Below are 19,013 nucleotides of genomic sequence, written 5' to 3'. Positions count from 1 at the left end.
GATGATGGTTTTTGTTGTATAGTAAACTTTACTTCTGATGTAATGTTAAGGATCTGTTGATACTTATGTGTTGTAAAAGTTTAAAGGACCGCTCATGTGTATGGAATGATAAGTTTATGTTGTATAAGGATAAGAACTCATGGTAAATAATTATCTTTTTGTGATTGTATATACTTCTATGTTTATGGATTTGTGTTGTGGTTGATGTTTAGTTGAGTTGTCTTTGGATTTTGTGAATTTCTAAGTGAAGTGGATTATGATTTATGTAACGTACATGTTTATGAATTGTGAATATTGAATTTTGAATGATTCTTATTATCCTCAAATTGTTAGATTGGATCTTGGATTGAATTGATGATGAATTATAATATTATTGATTTTAGACAAGGTCACACTTCCTGAATGTGAAAATTCGGGGGGGCGTGACATTACCCGTTGGCATGATCATTATATAACGATTTTTTCAGGCAAACCTCCAGCAAATACTTAGCCATATCAATATCTACATCTCCAGAAGGATGAAATATAAATGATTATAAAAGAGATGCTCGAAACAAGAGTTATTCGGCCAAGTTGCAACCTCTACTCTTCACCGGTGCTACTTGTACGCAAGAAGGATGGAACATGACGAATATGCGTTGATTACTGAGCTCTCAATGGCATAACCATCAAGGACAAATACCTTATTCCAATAACAGATGAATTGCTAGATGAAAGGGAGCACAAATCTTTACTAAGCTGGACCTTTGATCCAGGTATCATCAAATATGAGTGTGCGAAGAAGACATATCGAAAACCACCTTTTGAACACACAACAACCACTACGAATTTTTGCTTTCTTCAACAAAAGGTGGAATATCTTGGGCATATCATATCAGAGGAAGGTGTGATAGTGGACCCCTTCAAAATTGAAGCAATGAAAAACTGGCCTACCCCGAGGAACATAAAATTGCTATATGGCTTTCTAGGTTTAACAGGCTACTATCGTAAGTTCGTGAAAAACTATGGAAAGATCAATGCACCACTTACTTTTTTACTGGAAAAAGATGTCTTCCAATGGTTAGATAGAGCCTCCGCTGCCTTCGACAAACTTAAGGCAACCATGACGACGATGCCGGTGCTAACACTACCATATTTCAACCGACCCTTCATTATTGAGGCCGACGCATCTGGAGTCAGAATTGGAGCCATTCTCATGCAAGATGGTCGACCACTCACATACACTAGCAAGGCATTATCTCCCTCCCATCAAAATAAGTCAACATATGATAAGGACATGCTCGCCATTGTGCGCGCAGCAACGAGGTGGAGACCCTACTTGATTGGTCGACGATTTCAAATGAAAACCTACCATAAAAGCCTCAAGTACTTTTTGGAACGAAAGATATCATACCTTGAGCAGCAAAAATGGGTAACAAAACTTTTTGGATTTGATTATGAAATAACTTACAAAAAGGGGAAAGAGAATGTTCTTGTAGATGTGCTTTCGCAACTACCCGAGCAAGCTGAAGTTTCGGTCATTTCACTTCCGACCAGTGACTTCCTTAAGGATATTAAGATGGAATGACAGGAAGATTTAGAGACTAGTAAGATTATAAAAAAATTGGAACTCAAAAGAATTACACTATAAGGGACGCATTGTGCTTATGATAAATTCTAATTGCATCTTCACGAGCAGATTTTGGACAAAGATATTCCACATGCAGGGTACTAAATTGAAAATGAGTACGGCATATCACCCACAAAACAACAGCCAAACAAAAGTTGTAAATAGGTGCTTGGAGATAGCCCAAAGCCACCCACCAAATATGATTATCCAAGGAGAACTGTAGACCCAACCAAGTGCCATTATTGATTGACGGATCGTGACTCGACGACGACGACCCACTACTAAAGTGCTAATACAGTGAGTGAACCTACCAACAGAAGATGCCACTTGGGAGAACTATGACGACATGAAGATCAAATTCTCAAAATTCATGAATCGTCAGCCTCGAGGATAAGGCAGATTTGAAGAGGGCGGACCTATTAGGACTCTAGCTAGGAGAGTCCTAATTGAGAGGGACATTCATGTAAAACCTACCTAAGCCGGCTAGGGTTAGGAGGTTGTTTCTTAGAGATGAATTAGGAGTTGTAAAGGAATAGGGTCTTGAGTAGAAGTCCTATTAGGAGTTGGTTAGAAGTAGGAGTCTTGAGTCGGAGTTCTATTAGGAGTTAGGGTTTAGAAACCCTATAAATAGCCATGTATTTCTCCTCTTTTGATAAGCAATAGATGAATCTTTTCTGCAGCCTTTGAGCAGCAACTTGGAGGGAGGAACCCCTGTAGAGTTCCAAGGAGGCCGATCCCCTAAAGAGATCAACCCCAAGTTTAGAATCTGCAAGGGTTCTAACAATTTCATTGCCAGTCTCCCATCATCTCAAGGTAAGAGTACTATACTTGTAGTCGTGGATAGACTTACAAAATATGCTCATTTATGTGCTTTACGACATCCTTATACTGTTGCAAGTGTTGCTCATATTTTTGTGAAAAACATAGCTAAATTGCATGGGAGTCCCCGTTCTATTGTTAATGACAGAGACAAGATATTTACTAGCTCCTTCTGGATAGAACTTTTTCGTTTATAAGGTGCTCAACTGAATATGAGCACTGCTTATCAGATGGGTAAACTGAAGTGGTAAACAGGTACCTAGAAAATTACCTCTGATGCTTTACTAGCGACAAGCCGAAGGAATGGGTCAAATGGCTTCCCTAGGCAGAGTGGTGATATAATACCTCTTACCATTCTTCTATTAAACTGACTCCATTTGAAGTAGTTTATGGCCAACCCCCACCTACAATTACAAAGTATGTACCCGGTTCTTCTAAAGTTGATCAAGTGGACAAGGAATTAATGGATAGAAATAAGATTATTCAGCTTTTAAAGGATAACCTCACAGCCGCACAAGCAAGAATGAAACAACAAGCTGATAAACACCGAAGTGAATGATAATTTACTGTGGGTGATTGGGTTTTCCTTCGTCTTCAACCCTACAAGCAAACTTTCATAAAGGTCCGATCTTTCATGAAGCTATCTCCTCGATTTTTTGGGCCTTATAAGGTATTAGAACGCATTGGACCAGTGACCTACCGCTTGGATTTGCCTGCTAGCTCTAAAATACATCTAGTCTTTCATGTTGCATGCCTTAAAAGGAAATTGGGTGAAGATGCAATAGTGCTGTGCCATTTGCCGGACACTTCTACTACTGGGAAAGTTCAAGCTCAACCACAAGTCATACTTGATCGACGAGTTACAATGTACCGCAGACATCCTGTAACTGAAGTGCTGGTGCAATGGGCCAACTTACCAAAGGAAGATGCCACTTGGGAGTCCTACAGCATGCTAAAGGAGAAGTTTCCAGAATTGGATGCTGCTCAGCCTTGAGGACAAGGCTGAATTAAAGGAGGCGGGATTGTTAGGATCCTTTTATTTTCTGTGCTTTCCTTTTATTTTCTGCGTATTTATTAAGTCTGTTTAGTTTAGCTAAAGTCGGAACTCTATAAATAGGGATGTAACTACTTCTTTTCGATCATCTATGAAAAATATTATTCTGTCTTTTGACAAACCCTAGGAGGCCGATCCCCTCGAAGCGATCAAGGAGGCCGATCCCCTCGAAGTGATCATCCCCTTTCTCTTCTTCTTTTTTAGGATAAGACTTTAGGGTCTTATCAAAAATATAAAGTGATAAAATACTAAAAAATAATAAGCAAAAAGACTACATGTCAAGTCACACGTGCCATCACTCACGTGATTGGCTTGTAGGGCACTTATGATTAACACCCATCTCATTCTTGGGATATGCCCTAGATACTGCAACTTACCTTCTAAACAGAGTTTCAACTAAGTCGGTAGTGTATACATCATATGAGATATGGAAAGAGAAGAAACTCGATCTTATGGTTTTTAAGGTTTGGGGCTACCCTGCCCACGTTAAAAGATACAACCCCGATACGTTAGAATCTAGGACGGAGTCGTGCAAGTTCGTAGGATACCTCAAGAAAACTTGTGGGTATTATTTCTATCACTCCGAGGACCTAAAGGTCTTTGTAGCCAAGAGAGTGGTGTTCCTTGAGAAGAAACACATTATTGGTGGAGATAGTGGGAGCATGACAGAGTTGAGTGAGGTTGGAGAACCTAACTCAAGCATCACTCTACAATCCGAGACCATTTTGGTATCTGACACACAAGTTCCAACTTTATGTAGGTTCGGTAGAGTATCTCATCCACCTAAGAGATATGTGGGATATATTAGAAGAGAGGATATTGAGAATATTGATCCTCAAACCTACGAGAAGGCTATTACAAATATAGACTCTAGGAAGTGGCAAGAAACCATGAATTCTGAGAGGGATTCCATATACTCTTTTAAGGTTTGGAACCTAGTTGATTCACCCGAGGGTATTGTACCTAATGGTTGCAAGTAGATCTTCCAGAAAAAGATCGGAGTAGATAGAAAGGTGGAGACCTATACAGCAAGGTTAGTGGCTAAGGGATATCATCAAAGGCAAAGTGTTGACTATGATGAAACCTTCTCACCCGTAGTTATACTAAAATCCATCTGAATTCTATTGGCTATTATAGCACACTATGATTATGAGATCTGGTAGATGGACGTGAAAACCATGTTCCTTAAAGGCAGCCTTGAGGAGGAGTTATATATGATACAGCTTGAGGGATTCATGTCCAAGGACAACCAAGGTTAGATGTGTAGGTTGCTTAAGTCCATTTATAGACTGAAACGAGCTTTCTGAAGTTGGGACAAAAGATTTGATGAGGCGATCAGATCTTATAACTTCGCTAAGAATGAAGATGAGCCTTCTATGTACAAGAAGGTAAGTGGGAGTGCTATCACCTTCACCTTTCTAATGTTATATATGAATGACATCTTGATCATTGGAAATGATATGTTAGGACTCTAGCTAGGAGAGTCCTAATTGAGAGGGACATTCATGTAAAACCTACATAAGCTGACTGTTAGAACCCTTACAGATTCTAAACTTGGGGTTGATCTCTTTAGGGGATCGGCCTCCTTGGAACTCTATAGGGGTTCCTCCCTCCAAGTTGCTGCTCAAAGGTTGCAGAAAAGATTCATCTATTGCTTATAAAAAGAGGAGGAATACATGACTATTTATAGGGCTTCTAAACCCTAACTCCTAATAGGACTCATACTCAAGACTCCTACTTCTAACCAACTCCTAATAGGACTCCTACTCAAGACTCCTATTCCTTTACAACTTCTTATTTTTCGCTAAGAAACAACCTCCTACATGAATGTCCCTCTCAATTAGGACTCTCCTAGCTAGAGTCCTTAAAGAATATCCCTCTCAATTAGGACTCTCCTAGCTAGAGTCCTAACAGAATGTCCCTCTCAATTAGGACTCTCCTAGCTAGAGTCCTAACAGACCCACCCTCTTCAAATCAGCCTTGTCCTCAAGGCTGAGATTCCATGAACTTAGGGAACTGGGTCTTCAGCTCCTCATATGGTTCCCATGTGGCGTCTTCAAGTGGTAGATTATTCTAATGCACTAGTACTTCAGTAGATGGATGTCGACGACACATCACGATCTTGCGATCGAGGATGGCTTGTGGTTGGGCTTGAATAACTCCATCCTCAATTGTGTTGGGCAATTGGATCTGGGGTGACTCGTGTTCTCCCAACTTGGGCTTTAGGCATGATACGTGGAAGACAGGGTGAATTTTGGCATCCACAGGTAATTTAAGTCTGTACGCCATGGCTCCAATACGCTCTGTGATCTGATAGGGCCCATAAAAACGTGGGGATAGCTTCATGGAGGCTCGAGGTTGATAGAGAGTTGCTTGTATGGTTGTAGGCGAAGATAAACCCAATCTCCCACTGAAAATTCTCTTTCACTTCGTCGTGTGTCGGCTTGCTGCTTCATTTTGGCTTGAGGGGTAGAGAGATTATCTTTTAACTAGTGTAAGAGTTTGTCCCTATCAATCAATTCTTGGTCAACCTAATCTACCTTGGGCGAGCCAATTACATACTTTAGAATCATAGGGGCTGGTCGACCATACAATGCTTCATAAGGGGCACATTTTGTAGATGAATGATATGTAGTATTATACCACCATTTGGCCCAGGGAAGCCATTTCGCCCACTCTTTTGATCGGTCGCTAGTGAAACACCGGAGGTACGTCTCTAAGCAACTATTTACCACCTCTGTTTGGCCGTCAGTTTGTGGATGATACGCTGTGCTCATCTTAAGTTTGGTGCCTTGTAACTGAAATAACTCGGTCCAAAATTTACTAGTGAAGATCCTGTCACGATCACTTACGATGGACCTTGGCATCCCATGCAATTTAACAAAATTTTCTATGAAAATCTGGGCAATACTAGCAGCAGTGTAGGGATTTCTCACAGCACAAAAATGAGCATATTTCGTAAGTCGATCAACCACCACAATAATCGTGCTTTTACCTTTGGAAGATGGCAGCCCTTCAATGAAGTCCATGGAGATGTCAGTCCACACTGAGTCTGGTATGGGTAGTGGTTGTAGCTTCCCTGGATTTGCCACAGTTTCACCCTTGTGCTATTGACATACATCACATTGTGCCACATATTCAGCAATAATTTTTTTCATCCCTCTCCATTAAAAATTTTGCTTCACTCTTTTGTAGGTTCTTAGGAATCCAGAGTGCCCTGCTGAAGGCATGGATTGCATTTCATGCAAGATGATTGTGATGCAAGGGGAGTCAGGTATAAGCACAATGTGACCTTTGTAGCGTAGATCCCTCGAATCCCAAGTGTAGTGGGCTATTGCACTTGGATCCTCCTACAATTTTTTTGTGATGTTGCTGATCTTTGGATCCTTCTTCCATTCTTCCCTAATGTCCTCGAGGAGACCGGTGGTAGGAAGGGAGATGGCTGAAACCTTAGCTTGTTCGGGTAGTCGTGAGAGTGCATCTGTAACAACGTTTTCTTTCCCCTTTTTGTAAATAATTTCATAATCAAATCCAAGAAGTTTGGTTACCCATTTTTGCTGCTCAGGGGATGATATCTTTTGCTCCAAAAAGTACTATAGGCTTTTATGGTCGGTTTTAATTTGAAATCGCCGGCCGATCAGGTAGGGTCTCCACCTCGTTACTATATGTACAATGGCAAGCATCTCCTTATCATATACTAACATGTTTTGATGGGAGGGAGATAATGCCTTGCTAGTGTATGTGAGTGGTTGACCATTTTGAATGAGAACGGCTCCAATTCCGACTCCAGATGTGTCGGCCTCAATGATGAAGGGTCTATTGAAACCTGGTAGTGTAAGCACCAGCGTCGTTGTCATGGCTGCTTTAAGTTTGTCGAAGGCAGCAGAGGCTTTGTCCGACCATTTGAAAGCATATTTTTTCATTAAAGAAGTGAGTGGTGCACTGATCTTCCCATAGTCCTTAACAAATTTTCGGTAGTAGTCCGTTAGTCCAAGGAACCCCCGTAGTAATTTCACGTTTGTAGGTTTCGGCCAGCCTTGCATTGCCTTAATTTTTGTTGGGTCACCCGCCACTCCTTCTTCTGATATTATATGCCCAAGGTACTCTACTTTTTGCTGGAGAAAGCTGTACTTTGGTTGCTTAACAAAAAGAGTATTCTCCCAAAGGATCGTCAAAACAATCCGTAAATACTGAAAGTGAGTCTCAAGAGAAGGGCTGTAAACGAGAATATCATCGAAAAATACTAGCACAAATTTACAAAGAAAGCTCCGAAATATATCATTCATGAGACTTTGAAAGGTTGAAGGAGCATTAGTGAGTCCAAAAGGCATTACCATGAATTCATAATAGCCATCATGTGTGCGAAATGTAGTTTTTGGAATGTCATCGTCACATACCCGAATTTGGTGGTAACCGGATCGGAGGTCCAACTTCGTGAAGACTCGAGCTCCTTTCAATTCATCAAGAAGTTCATCCATCACTGGTATTGGGTATTTGTCCTTGACGGTGATGCCATTTAAAGCTCGGTAGTCTATGCACATCCGCCAAGTTTCGTCCTTCTTGCGTACAAGTAGCACCGGTAAGGAATAGGGGCTGCAACTTGGCTGAATCACCCCTGTTTCAAGCATCTCCTTGACGATCTTTTCAATTTCATCTTTCTGGAGGTGAGGATATCGGTACGATCGAGTGTTCGCTGGTGGCTTGCCCGGAAGGATTGGAATTCGATGGTCATGTTGCCGAGAAGGAGGAAGACCGCGCGGTTCAGCAAATATGTCGGCAAATTCAGTAAGCAATCGGGCAAGATTTTGATCTTCAATTTCTATTTTCTTCTCTTCTTATTGTGGCTGGAGATTCATCAAAAAGCCACCATTTATCTTGTGTAAAACTTTCTCCATTCGTTGGGTCAAAACAATGGTAACGTTGCTTCCGCGCTTCCCGCGTAAGATGATCTGTTTGCCCTTATAGTAGAATTTCATAATTAATTTAGAAAAGTTCCAAGAGACATCACCTAGTGTAGTCAGCCATTCTATACCCAGCACTGCCTCATAGTCATCGATTGGTAGAAGGAAGAAATCGATGATAATTTCTTGGTCTTGCAGTTATAGTTTCACCTGCGGGCATCTTTGGTCGCACTTTAGGATTCTGCCGTCGGCAACCTTTACATCGAACTTGCTGCAACCTTTAATATGCAGTGTTATCCGAGCAGCAACCTTACTATTTAGGAAGTTATTAGTGCTACCCGTATCGATGAGAACAGTGATCGGCTGTTGTTTGAGAAGGCCTCCAACTTTCATCGTTTGTGGATTTGGGTAGCCAGCTAGTGCGTGTACCGTAATGTCGGTCGGCTGTGGCTCTTCTTCCATATCTTCTTCTTCATGTTCAAGGCTCTCTTCTAGATGTTCAATGACCTCTTCTTTTACTAGTTCAATCATAAGAAGTCTACCTTTTTTACAGCGATGCTCGCGGCTCCACGGCTCGTCGCAATGCCAACATAACCCTTTCGCAGATCGCTCCTGAAGTTCTTCTCTTGTTAACCTTTTCGGTGCAGGGACTCAGTTGATAGTAGGGGGGGCTAAGGGCTTTAGTATTGTAGGTCGTGGAGTGATCCTAGTCCTTCGGGCTTCATGGTTCAATCGCTCCTCTTGAAGTCGTGCGAAAGAGATGGCTGTCATAAGCGTGTAAGGTTGTCGCGCCTTAACTTCTCCCCATATCTCCGGCTTTAAGCCCTCAATAAAGGTCCCCAATAACTGTTTTTCAGACCAATCACGAGTTTGATTAGAAAACCTTTCAAACCTGGTCTGGTACTCCTGAATGGTGGAGGTTTGTCGGATCTTTGCTAGTTGTCCGTCAATGTTCTCGTAATAAGTTGGTCCGAAGCGGATCAGTAGTCCTTCTTTGAATTGTCACCATGAAAGGACTCCATAAGTGTGTTCAAACTAGTCAAACCATTGTATGGCATCCCCTTCAAGATGTATAGCTACAATTTCCATCATGGATGTATCCGCAGTTTTATGATACCGAAAATATCGCTTCGTGCGCGAGATCCAACCAATTGGGTCTCCTTCTTCCCATCTCGGGAAGTCCACTCTCATGCGCGAATAGTTGGGGTCGGTCATAGAGCCTCCCCTCTCTTGGAAGTCATCTCTTTGGGCATGATGTGATTGGTTAGAGCTCTCTCCTTGATGTGATTTCTTAGGGCTTGGTGGTCGGCCCAAACTGAATTCGGTAAGGAGAGTCTGAATCTTATCCTCCATTCGTGCCTCAAAGGCTTCAAATTTTGCATTTATTGCCTCCTTAGATGCCATAGTATATGACTCCAAATCTGTGATGTTAAGATCTCTCTTTTGTTGACGGGTTAAAGGCATGTATAGATGTGATAGAAATCAGTGAAAGTTTGCTGTTGCAATTCACGGGGAGATCAAAGGATGATCTGCGGTGGTGGAGATGACGGTGGAATTTGGCGACGATCTTTTAAGCAATTGTGGGAATTGCTTTGGACGATTGTGGAGGGTTGATGGATGGCTGTGGAAGGGCAGCGAGACGCTAAGAACGCTGCTCTAATACCAGGTGTTAGAACCCTTACAGATTCTAAACTTGGGGTTGATCTCTTTAGGGGATCGCCATCCTTGGAACTCTATAGGGGTTCCTCCCTCCAAGTTCCTGCTCAAAGGCTGCAGAAAAGATTCATCTATTGCTTATAAAAAGAGGAGGAATACATGACTATTTATAGGGCTTCTAAACCCTAACTCCTAATAGGACTCCTACTCAAGACTCCTACTTCTAACCAACTCCTAATAGGACTCCTACTCAAGACTCCTATTCCTTTACGACTCCTTATTTTTCTCTAAGAAACAAGCTCCTACATGAATGTCCCTCTCAATTAGGACTCTCCTAGCTAGAGTCCTAACAGAATGTCCCTCTCAATTAGGACTCTCCTAGCTAGAGTCCTAACACTGACCCCTATTAAAGAGATGAAGAGGTGGGCTAGGGTTAGGAGGTTTTTTCTTAGAGGAGAATTAGGAGTTGTAAGGGAATAGGAGTCTTGAGTAGGAGTCCTATTAGGAGTTGGTTAGAAGTAAGAGTCTAAAGTAGGAGTCCTATTAGGAGTTAGGGTTTAGAAGCCCTATAAATAGTCATGTATTCCTTCTCTTTTCTTAAGCAATAGATGAATCTTTTCTGCAGCCTTTGAGCAGCAACTTGGAGGAAGGAACCCCTATAGAGTTCCAAGAAGGCCGATCCCCTAAAGAGATCAACCCAAAGTTTAGAATCTACAAGGGTTCTATCATGATATTGGAATGCTTTGCATAGTAAAAGCTTGGTTATCTAGATACTTCTCCATAAAGGACTTAGGGGAAGTATCCTATATTTTAGGGATTCAGATCTATAGAGATAGATCTTAGAGGATACTTGGCTTATCCTAGTTCAGGTACATAGACATCATTGACAAAAGGTTTGGCATGAAAAATTTTAAGAGAGGTCTCATATTGATGATACATGGGATATCCCTTTTTATGAGTATGTCCCCAAAGACTCCTAAAGAAAGGGCGACATGGATAGAATACCCAATACCTCACCGATAGGGTCTATCATGTATGTCATGCTATATACCAAGCTTGATATAGCGCATGCTCTAAGTGTCATGTGTAAGTATCAAGTAGATCCAAGCTTAGAGCATTGGAAAGCAGTAAAGTGTATCCTTAAGTACTTGATAAAGACTAAAGATATTTTAATAGTATATAGAGGTAGTACCCTCAGGGTTGAGGGCTACACGGACTCGAGTTTCTAGTCCGATGTCGATGACAGCATGTCAAATTTAGGGTATGTGTACACCCTAAATGGAGGAGCAATATGCTGGAAGAGTTCAAAGTAGGATACTACTATTGACTCAACCATAGAGGCAAACTATATTGCTGTAGCAATGGCAGCAAATGAGGGAGTTTGGATGAAGAAGTTCATCACAGATCTAGAAGTCATATTGGGTAGCGGATAGCCAATTCATATATATTATGACAACAACAGGGTGATTACTCAATCAAGTGAACTCGGATCTCATCAAAAGTGTTCTAAGGAGGTTCTAGCTTGTTAGAGAGATCGTGACCCAAGGAGATGTGGCTGTGGAAAGAGTTTCATCCAAAGATAACATCATAGATCCATTGATAAAGCCGTCATCTCATATTACCTTTGAGCATCACAGGGGTATAATAGAGATTATAAATATAGGTGATTGGCTTTAGGTTAAGTGAGAGATTGCTAGTCATAGGTGTCCTGTAAGCCAATCATGTGAGTGATAGCATGTGTGACGTGACACACTATTTTTTCTAATTATATTATTTAGTATTTTATCATTTTATATTACTTATTACATGAATATATATATTGTGATGTTCATAGATCTATGCAATAGGAATTAGATCGTAATGAGATCATGATAATGAGATCGATTCGCCTTTAAACATAGACCTTAAATAATCCTAGTGATAGATTACTCGAGAGGGACATTGAGATAACCAAATAGACTGATGTACTATATATCCGACCATATGATAGAGGCAGCTGATCTCATAGCTACTCTTGTGGGGATATTAGGGATACATTATAGGTGCTTATCGGAGAATGAGTTCACTGATTAATTTACTCACGGAATGCTGGATGATTGATGATACCTTATTATTAGATAGGGATACCATAGTCCTAGTAGTGTATCTGGTCCTTAGAGTTGAGTCACCAAGGATGTCCTGTATAAGTACTCCACTCTTTGATACCAGACTTATAGGTCTAGAAGTTCCAAATCTGGCACAGTTGGTCATTGGGAGTGGTAGATAACCTTGTTGAATCTCAGATTTTGATGATGAAATCAATTGATGAGTTTATAATCTAATCTATGTTTTAAGTGACATAGGACTAACTTTGATAAAAAAAAGTCAAATTAATTAAAGCAAGAGGAATCAGACGTTGGGCTAAAAAGGAACATGTCAAAAGATTGGACATCGGGTCGGAGGATCGGTCAACGTATCGACAGAAGGTTTTGTACCGTGAGTTTAGGCATCGGACCGAAGGATTAGACATTATGCCAGGGAGATTGAAAGTTGTGGGAGTCAACATGCTGATTAGGTAATACGCCAAAAGCGAGGATGATGCGCCGAAAAATCGGATGAAGCGTTAGATAAACCAATGACATGCTAGACAATATAGGATTCATACTTGTAATTGTGTGTCTAGATCGAGTTAGCTTAGGTGTACCTGAGTCGGTATTGGGATGAAACAATACCAACTCAATTAGGACCCAATTGGGCCGGAATCAGGGGTGAATTGGGCCTATTGTTTGGTTCATTCAATATCCTATAGTAGAGTCTGGTAGTGGTATGGCCCAGACTGGGCGGTGGTACCACCTAGTGTTAGTATGTCAGGCAGTGGTATAGCTAGACTAGGTGGTGGTATCGCCTAGTGTCAGATTGGAAGGCGGTAGTACCGCCCAATGCAGGTGATGGTATCTCCCGTACCACGAAAATTCAGTGATTTGAATTTTGGCTCTAAGTTTTGAAGCCGTTTGGGGTATATAAATACGCCACAAATTCTTGCTTGGAAGACACACAAAAAGAGAGTAAAAGCTCTATGATTCCAAGGTTGTAAACCCTTTTAAGTATAGAGTCCCTCCTCCAATAGCTTAGTGATAGTCCTAAGGGAGATGTGTGAGGGAACACTTGTAAAGGAGGGGTGTAAATATTCTCTCCTAAACTTGTGGAAATAAGAAAGAGTGTAAAAGGGTAGTTGGACTTCGCCCATTGAATAAAGAACATTAGTCATTAGTGGATGTTGGTGGCCTTGACGGAAGGGAAATCGAGAGTGGACATAGGTCATGATGACCGAACAACTATAAATCAGTTTACATTTTTATTTTGCTATTTATCTTTATTATAAACTGCTTTACTTCCTCATTATTTAGCTGCCCACTCTTACGAATGTTTTCAAAGTTAAAAATTGTCGAAACGATATTGTCGAAATGATTTTATCGTACGAAGATTTTTGAATCGATGTAATTTTTACGTACCCACTAATTCAAACCCCCCACCTATAATATCCCTCACTTTTGAAAATTTATTAATAAGGATTTATATGTAAATTGGAGGACCTATATGTAAATATAGAAATTTTAAGGACTAAACTATTAAGTTGCGAAAAGAAAAAAATAAAGAAAATCAAAAATTTCGATTTTATCCCACCACATCCCACACACTTTGTTACATAGAGAGGAGCGGTGGGGCGTGGGGAGAAGAAGAAGAAAAAGAGGGAAAAGAAGAGAGGAAGAAGAGGGAGAAGAGAAGAAAAGAAGAAGAGAAGAGAGGGAAGAGGGAGAGGAAAGAGAGATAACTGCAGCAGCTAGGGCTGCAGCACCTCTGTTTTGAGTAGGAGGAAACAAAGGAGTTCATGTGTGGGGCGTCGGGGAGGAGAAGGGAAGAAGAGGAGAAGAAGAGAAGTAGAAGAAGAGAAGCAAAAGAAGAAGAAGAAGAAGAAGAAGAAGAAGAAGAAAAGAGGAGGTGGCTGCGGCAATGTAATATCCCTCGCTTTTAAAAATTATTAATAAAGATTTATTTATAAATCGGAGGACCTATATGTAAATATAGAAATTTCAAAGACTATACTGTTAAGTTGTAAAAAGAAGTAAATAAAGAAAAACCGAAAATTTCGGTTTTATCCCACCGCCTCCCACGCACTCTCTGTTTCGAGAAACAGAGAGGAGCGGTGGGGCATGAGGAGTGAAGAAAAGAAGAAGAAGAGGGAAAAGAAGAGAGGAGGAAGAAGAGAGGAAGAAGAGGGAGAAGAGAAGAAGAAGAAGAAGAGGAGGTGGCTGCAGCGAGGGCTGCAGCGAGGAGCTGTGGGGCGTGGGGAGAAGAAGAGAGGAAGAAGAGGGAGAAGAGAAGAAGAAGAAGAAGAAGAAGAGAGGAGGATAGCTGCGGCAAGGCTGCAGCGAGGAGGTGTGTGGCTTTGGGGAGGAAAAGGGAAGAGGAGAAGAAGAGAAGGAGAAGAAGAGGGAAAAGAGAGGCAGCTGCAGCAGCCAGGGCTGCAGCACCTCTGTTTCCCGCAGGTGGAAACAGAGGAGAGGATGTGTGGGGCGTTGAGGATGAAAAGGGAAGAAGAAGAAGAAGAAGAAGAAGAAGAAGAAGATAGCTGCGGCAAGGCTGCAGCGAGGAGATGTGTGGCCTTGGGGAGGAAAAGGGAAGAGGGGAAGAGGAGAAGAAGAAGAAGAGGAAGAGAAAGAGGTGTGATACCTCTGTTTCCTGCAGAGGAAACAGAGGAGAGGGTGTGTGTGACGCCGGGGAAGAAGGGGCTGCAGCTGCGGCGATGGCAGCTGCAGCTGGAAGAGAAGAAGAAGAGGAAGATGAGCAGGGGAGGAGGGAGAGGTTGCGGCCGTGGCTGCGGCCGCGACTGCAGCAGTTGCAGCGGGGAGAGAAGAAGAAAAAAGGAAGGAGAAGGAAGAGGAGAAGGGAAAGAAGTAGCTGCGGCTGCGGTTGTGGCAGCTGCAGCTATGGCAGGGAAAGAGGAAGAGAAAAAGGAAAGGAAGAAGAAGAGAAAGGGAAGGAGAGGAAGAAGAGAGGAAGAGGAGAAGGGGCTGCGGCTGCGGCGATGGCAGCTGCAGCTGTGGCAGGGAAAGAGAAAAAGGAAAGGAAGAAGAAGAGAAAGGGAAGGAGAGGAAGAAGAGAGGAAGAGGAGAAGGGGCTGCGGCTGCGGCGATGGCAGCTGCAACTGTGGCAGGGAAAGAGAAAAAAGGAAAGGAAGAAGAAGAGAAAGGGAAGGAGAGGAAGAAGAGAGGAAGAGGAGAAGGGGCTGCGGCTGCGGTGATGGCAGCTGCAGTTGTGGCTGGGAAAGAAGAGAAGGAAAGGAAGAAGAAGAGAAAGGGAAGGAGAGGAAGAAGAGAGGAAGAGGAGAAGGGGTGGCAGCTGCGGCAGTGGCAGCTGCAGTTGGAAGAGAAGTAGGAGAGGAAATAGAGTAGCAGAGGAAGAAGAGGCTGCGGTTGTGGTGGCTGCGGCCATGGCTGCGACTGCGACTGCGGCAGTTGCAGCTGGGAAAGAAAGGAAAGGAAAGGGGGAAAAAGGGGCTGCGGACGGGATTGCGGTCGCAGCGGCAGCGACTGCGTATGCAGCAGTTATGTCTGCGAGAGAAGGGAGGAAGGAAGGTAGTGCGGTGGAAGGGGCTGCGATTGTGGCAGCGGCAGCGGCGGCGGTTGTGGCAGCTGCGTTTGGGAAAGAAAAAGAAGGAATGAGAGTAAGAGAAAGCAGGTGACTGTACCTCGATATTCGACACGTGGTGTAGTTGCGAAGAAAGGAAGAAAACGGGAGCACAAAACGAAACAGAGAGAGGACACGGAGGAAAAGTAGAAGGATTTGGGCTAGCACCTTCTTTGGATCTTCGGATCGAAATCCTTGAAAGGCAAGTTCCCTGACCGTTTCTCCTATAATTGCTTTGATATTTCTTATTGCAAGTTCCCTGATCGTTTCTCCTATAATTGCTCTGATATTTCTTATTGCAAGTTCCCTGATCGTTTCTCCTATAATTGCAATGATATTTCTTATTGCAAGTTCCCTGATCGTTCCTCCTATAATTGCTCTAATCTTTCCTATTGCAAGTATCCTGATCGTTCCTCACTGTCATTTTTATCTCTACATTTGCTTTGAATATGAGGAACATTGAATTGTTCTAGCCTTGCATTTGATATATCTCCTGTTTAGACGTAACGATTCGAATCTGTGCAACTTCTGATATTCTGACCTTTGGATACCGAGCTGCCTATAAGTCTTTGTTGGAAACTCTGATTTGTTCAAAATTGATTTTATTGGAAACTAGACTCGTAGACCTTTCTTTGATATATGGATTGAAAGATTGGGAATCCAAACACCTATCCAATTATCTGTTGAATCTGACATTATGAATTCTGCCAACAGAGATTTTGTTCTACGACACTTGCTTACCAAATTATTTGTAACTCTCTCTGTTGGACAGTTCAATTCATATGAAGCCTGTCTTATCTGAAAGTATTATCCAATGATTATTTCTGAGTAAATTGGAGCACGATTGATAGTTTGAATCATTTGTTCAATGTGCCTTCTGTATTCTGCCAGAAATCGAGCTTTGGCCGATTTCTCATATTCTGGTTTCATTCCTTTGGAAATTGATATCCTTTAGCCTTCTTATTCAATTGAACTTTATATTACTGCTTTGAATTCTTGTATGCTCTTGTCCTTAAAATTATTTGCATTCTTGAAAACTGTTGTGTAACGTTTATGCTATATCGTATTGACTCATATAGGCACATGTATATCCTATTGTTCCGCATTTGCTTTCGATATGTGCCTATTCCAGTTTCATTCCTTTGGACATTGAATTCATCAAATCTTCTTATTGAATTGAGTTATATGTGATTGCTTGGATTCCATATGTGCCCTTGCTTTCAATTCCTTTCAAATCTGAATATACTTGTGAAAGATTATTGCTTACTTCGGATTGACTCGTAAAGGCACATGTACGCTTTGTTGTTCCGCGTGTGCTTCCGATATATGCTGCTTATTGTTAAAACTGCCCTTTTGTACTCTGGTGTGTGGGATTGTCTGGACCTTTGCCAGAAATGGTAAAGGGTATGCGTTATTTGCCCGCTATGTGGGGTCCCGCTATGAGGGATATTCTGTTTGCGCTTGTTGCCCGCTACGTGGGTATGTGATTAGAGCCTGCGATGCTCTGCCGGCCCCCTTTGACTTCACCTAGACGTGGGTGGATGGAGCTCCCAGACGTGGGAGACTTTTGTCAAGTGGTCATTCAGAAATGGATGAATCACATTCTGACTGAGATCCCACTACACCCTCTATATGTTTGATATGACATCCAGAGTTTTGGTGAGTTTGTTTCTGTTCATACTCTGGATAAGATTGATATGATTGCAACGTCAAGGACGACGTTTGAGCTCTTGTACGATATGTGTACCGATATGCTCTGAAAGGCTTCATTCCCTGATGATTTTGTTTCGAAATGTTCCATATGCCGTTGATATGCTTCGGAACATTTTATATGGCATTGATAAGCTTTGATATGTTTCCTTTGTTTCTGATATGCTCCAATTACGCTGTGCTCCATTTGCTATGAACTGATATGTTCTTATATGTCCTATCTGCCATTGATATGCTCCGATTACTCTGTGATCCATTTGCTATGAACTGATATGTTCTTATATGTCCTATCTGCCATTGATATGCTCTGATTACTCTGTGATCCATTTGCTATGAACTGATATGTTCTGAATTGTCCTATCTGCCATTGATATGCTCCAAATTACTCTATGCTCCATTTGATATGAGCTGATATGTTCTGAAATGTCCTATCTGCCATTGATATGTTTCAATTACTCTATGCTCCTTTCGTTATGGATCAAATATGTTATGAATGACATGATACGTATGATTTGGTATCTATTGAGATGGTATCCTTGAGAATTCTTGTATTCTGCTTTGCATTACGATACCTTACTCGCTTCAAACTGTTCCTTTTGTTCTGAATATGCTTTGTCACTTGCTGAGCCGTTTTTGGCTCACTCCGTTGTTATATAAACCTTTCAGGTCAGCTTGTCACTCTTCGAGATGTTTGATTTGGGCTGAGGCAGTGGATAGCTATTCAGAATTATGGGCAAGTCTTGTTGGTTGTTATGCTATTGTTGTATAAGTATGTTTTGTATGTAATGAAATGTTGTCGATGAACCGAAATGGATATACTGTGTCAAAGTGTTAGGAGATCTCTCTTATTTGGAATTTCTGAATGTTAAGCCTAATTTATAATGATATGAACTTGTGGTGAATAGTTGGAGTTCTGATTGTATAAATTATTTAGCTTGTGGATTTATAAATGTTGTTCATGTTTGTCAAGTTGGCTTGGGTTGCCATAAATGTGAATTATCGAGTGATGTGATATATGATTATAAACTGCACAGGTTTTATGGATGTGAATATGAATAGAATGTTTTCAGTGTCCTCAAACGTTAGTTTGGATCCTGGATTGGTCTGTGACGAAAATTTTAAAAATCATGGATATTTTGAGGGGCGTGTCAGGCAAGGGCTGCAGCGAGGAGATGTGGGGCGTTGGGGAGGAGAAAGAAAGAAGAGGAGAAGAAGAAAAGAAGAAGAAGAGGAAGAAGAAGAAGTGGTTGTGATACCTCTGTTTCGGGGGAGGAGGAGGGAAGTAGAAGAGGAGAAGAAGAGAAGGGAAAGGAGGAGCTGCAGCTGCGGGCAGCTGTAGCTGGAAGAGAAGGTGAGGAAGAAGAGAAGAAGAAGAAGAAAGGAAGGAGAAGGAAGAAGGAGAAGAAGAGGGAAAAGAGAGGGAAGAGGGAAAGGAGCGAGAGATGGCAGCAGCTAGTGTAATATCCCTCACTTTTGAAAATTATTAATAAGAAATTATATGTAAATTTGAGGACCTATATGTAAATATAAAATTTTCAAGGACTAAACTGCTAAGTTGCAAAATGAAAAGAAAATAAAGAAAACCAAAAATTTTGGT

At 41.7% G+C, this 19,013-nt stretch overlaps 1 protein-coding gene across 1 annotated transcript; it reads left to right on the top strand.

The window, feature by feature from the left end:
* The first annotated feature begins 14,193 nt into the window (after nt 1–14,193).
* Nucleotides 14,194–18,318, top strand: LOC135624085 (vicilin-like seed storage protein At2g18540). The gene is made up of 2 exons (XM_065127542.1): nt 14,194–15,908; nt 18,083–18,318. The coding sequence occupies exon 1, from the start codon at nt 14,230–14,232 to the stop codon at nt 15,469–15,471; it is 1,242 nt and encodes a 413-aa protein (XP_064983614.1). The 5' UTR covers nt 14,194–14,229; the 3' UTR covers nt 15,472–15,908; nt 18,083–18,318.
* The last annotated feature ends 695 nt before the right edge of the window (nt 18,319–19,013 follow it).

The sequence above is a fragment of the Musa acuminata genome, chromosome BXJ1-3 (assembly GCF_036884655.1).
Source record: "Musa acuminata AAA Group cultivar baxijiao chromosome BXJ1-3, Cavendish_Baxijiao_AAA, whole genome shotgun sequence".
Taxonomy (NCBI): Eukaryota; Viridiplantae; Streptophyta; class Magnoliopsida; order Zingiberales; family Musaceae; genus Musa; species Musa acuminata.
The sequence above is the reverse complement of the archived record's forward strand: the minus strand, read 5'-3'. Positions and strand labels throughout refer to the sequence as shown.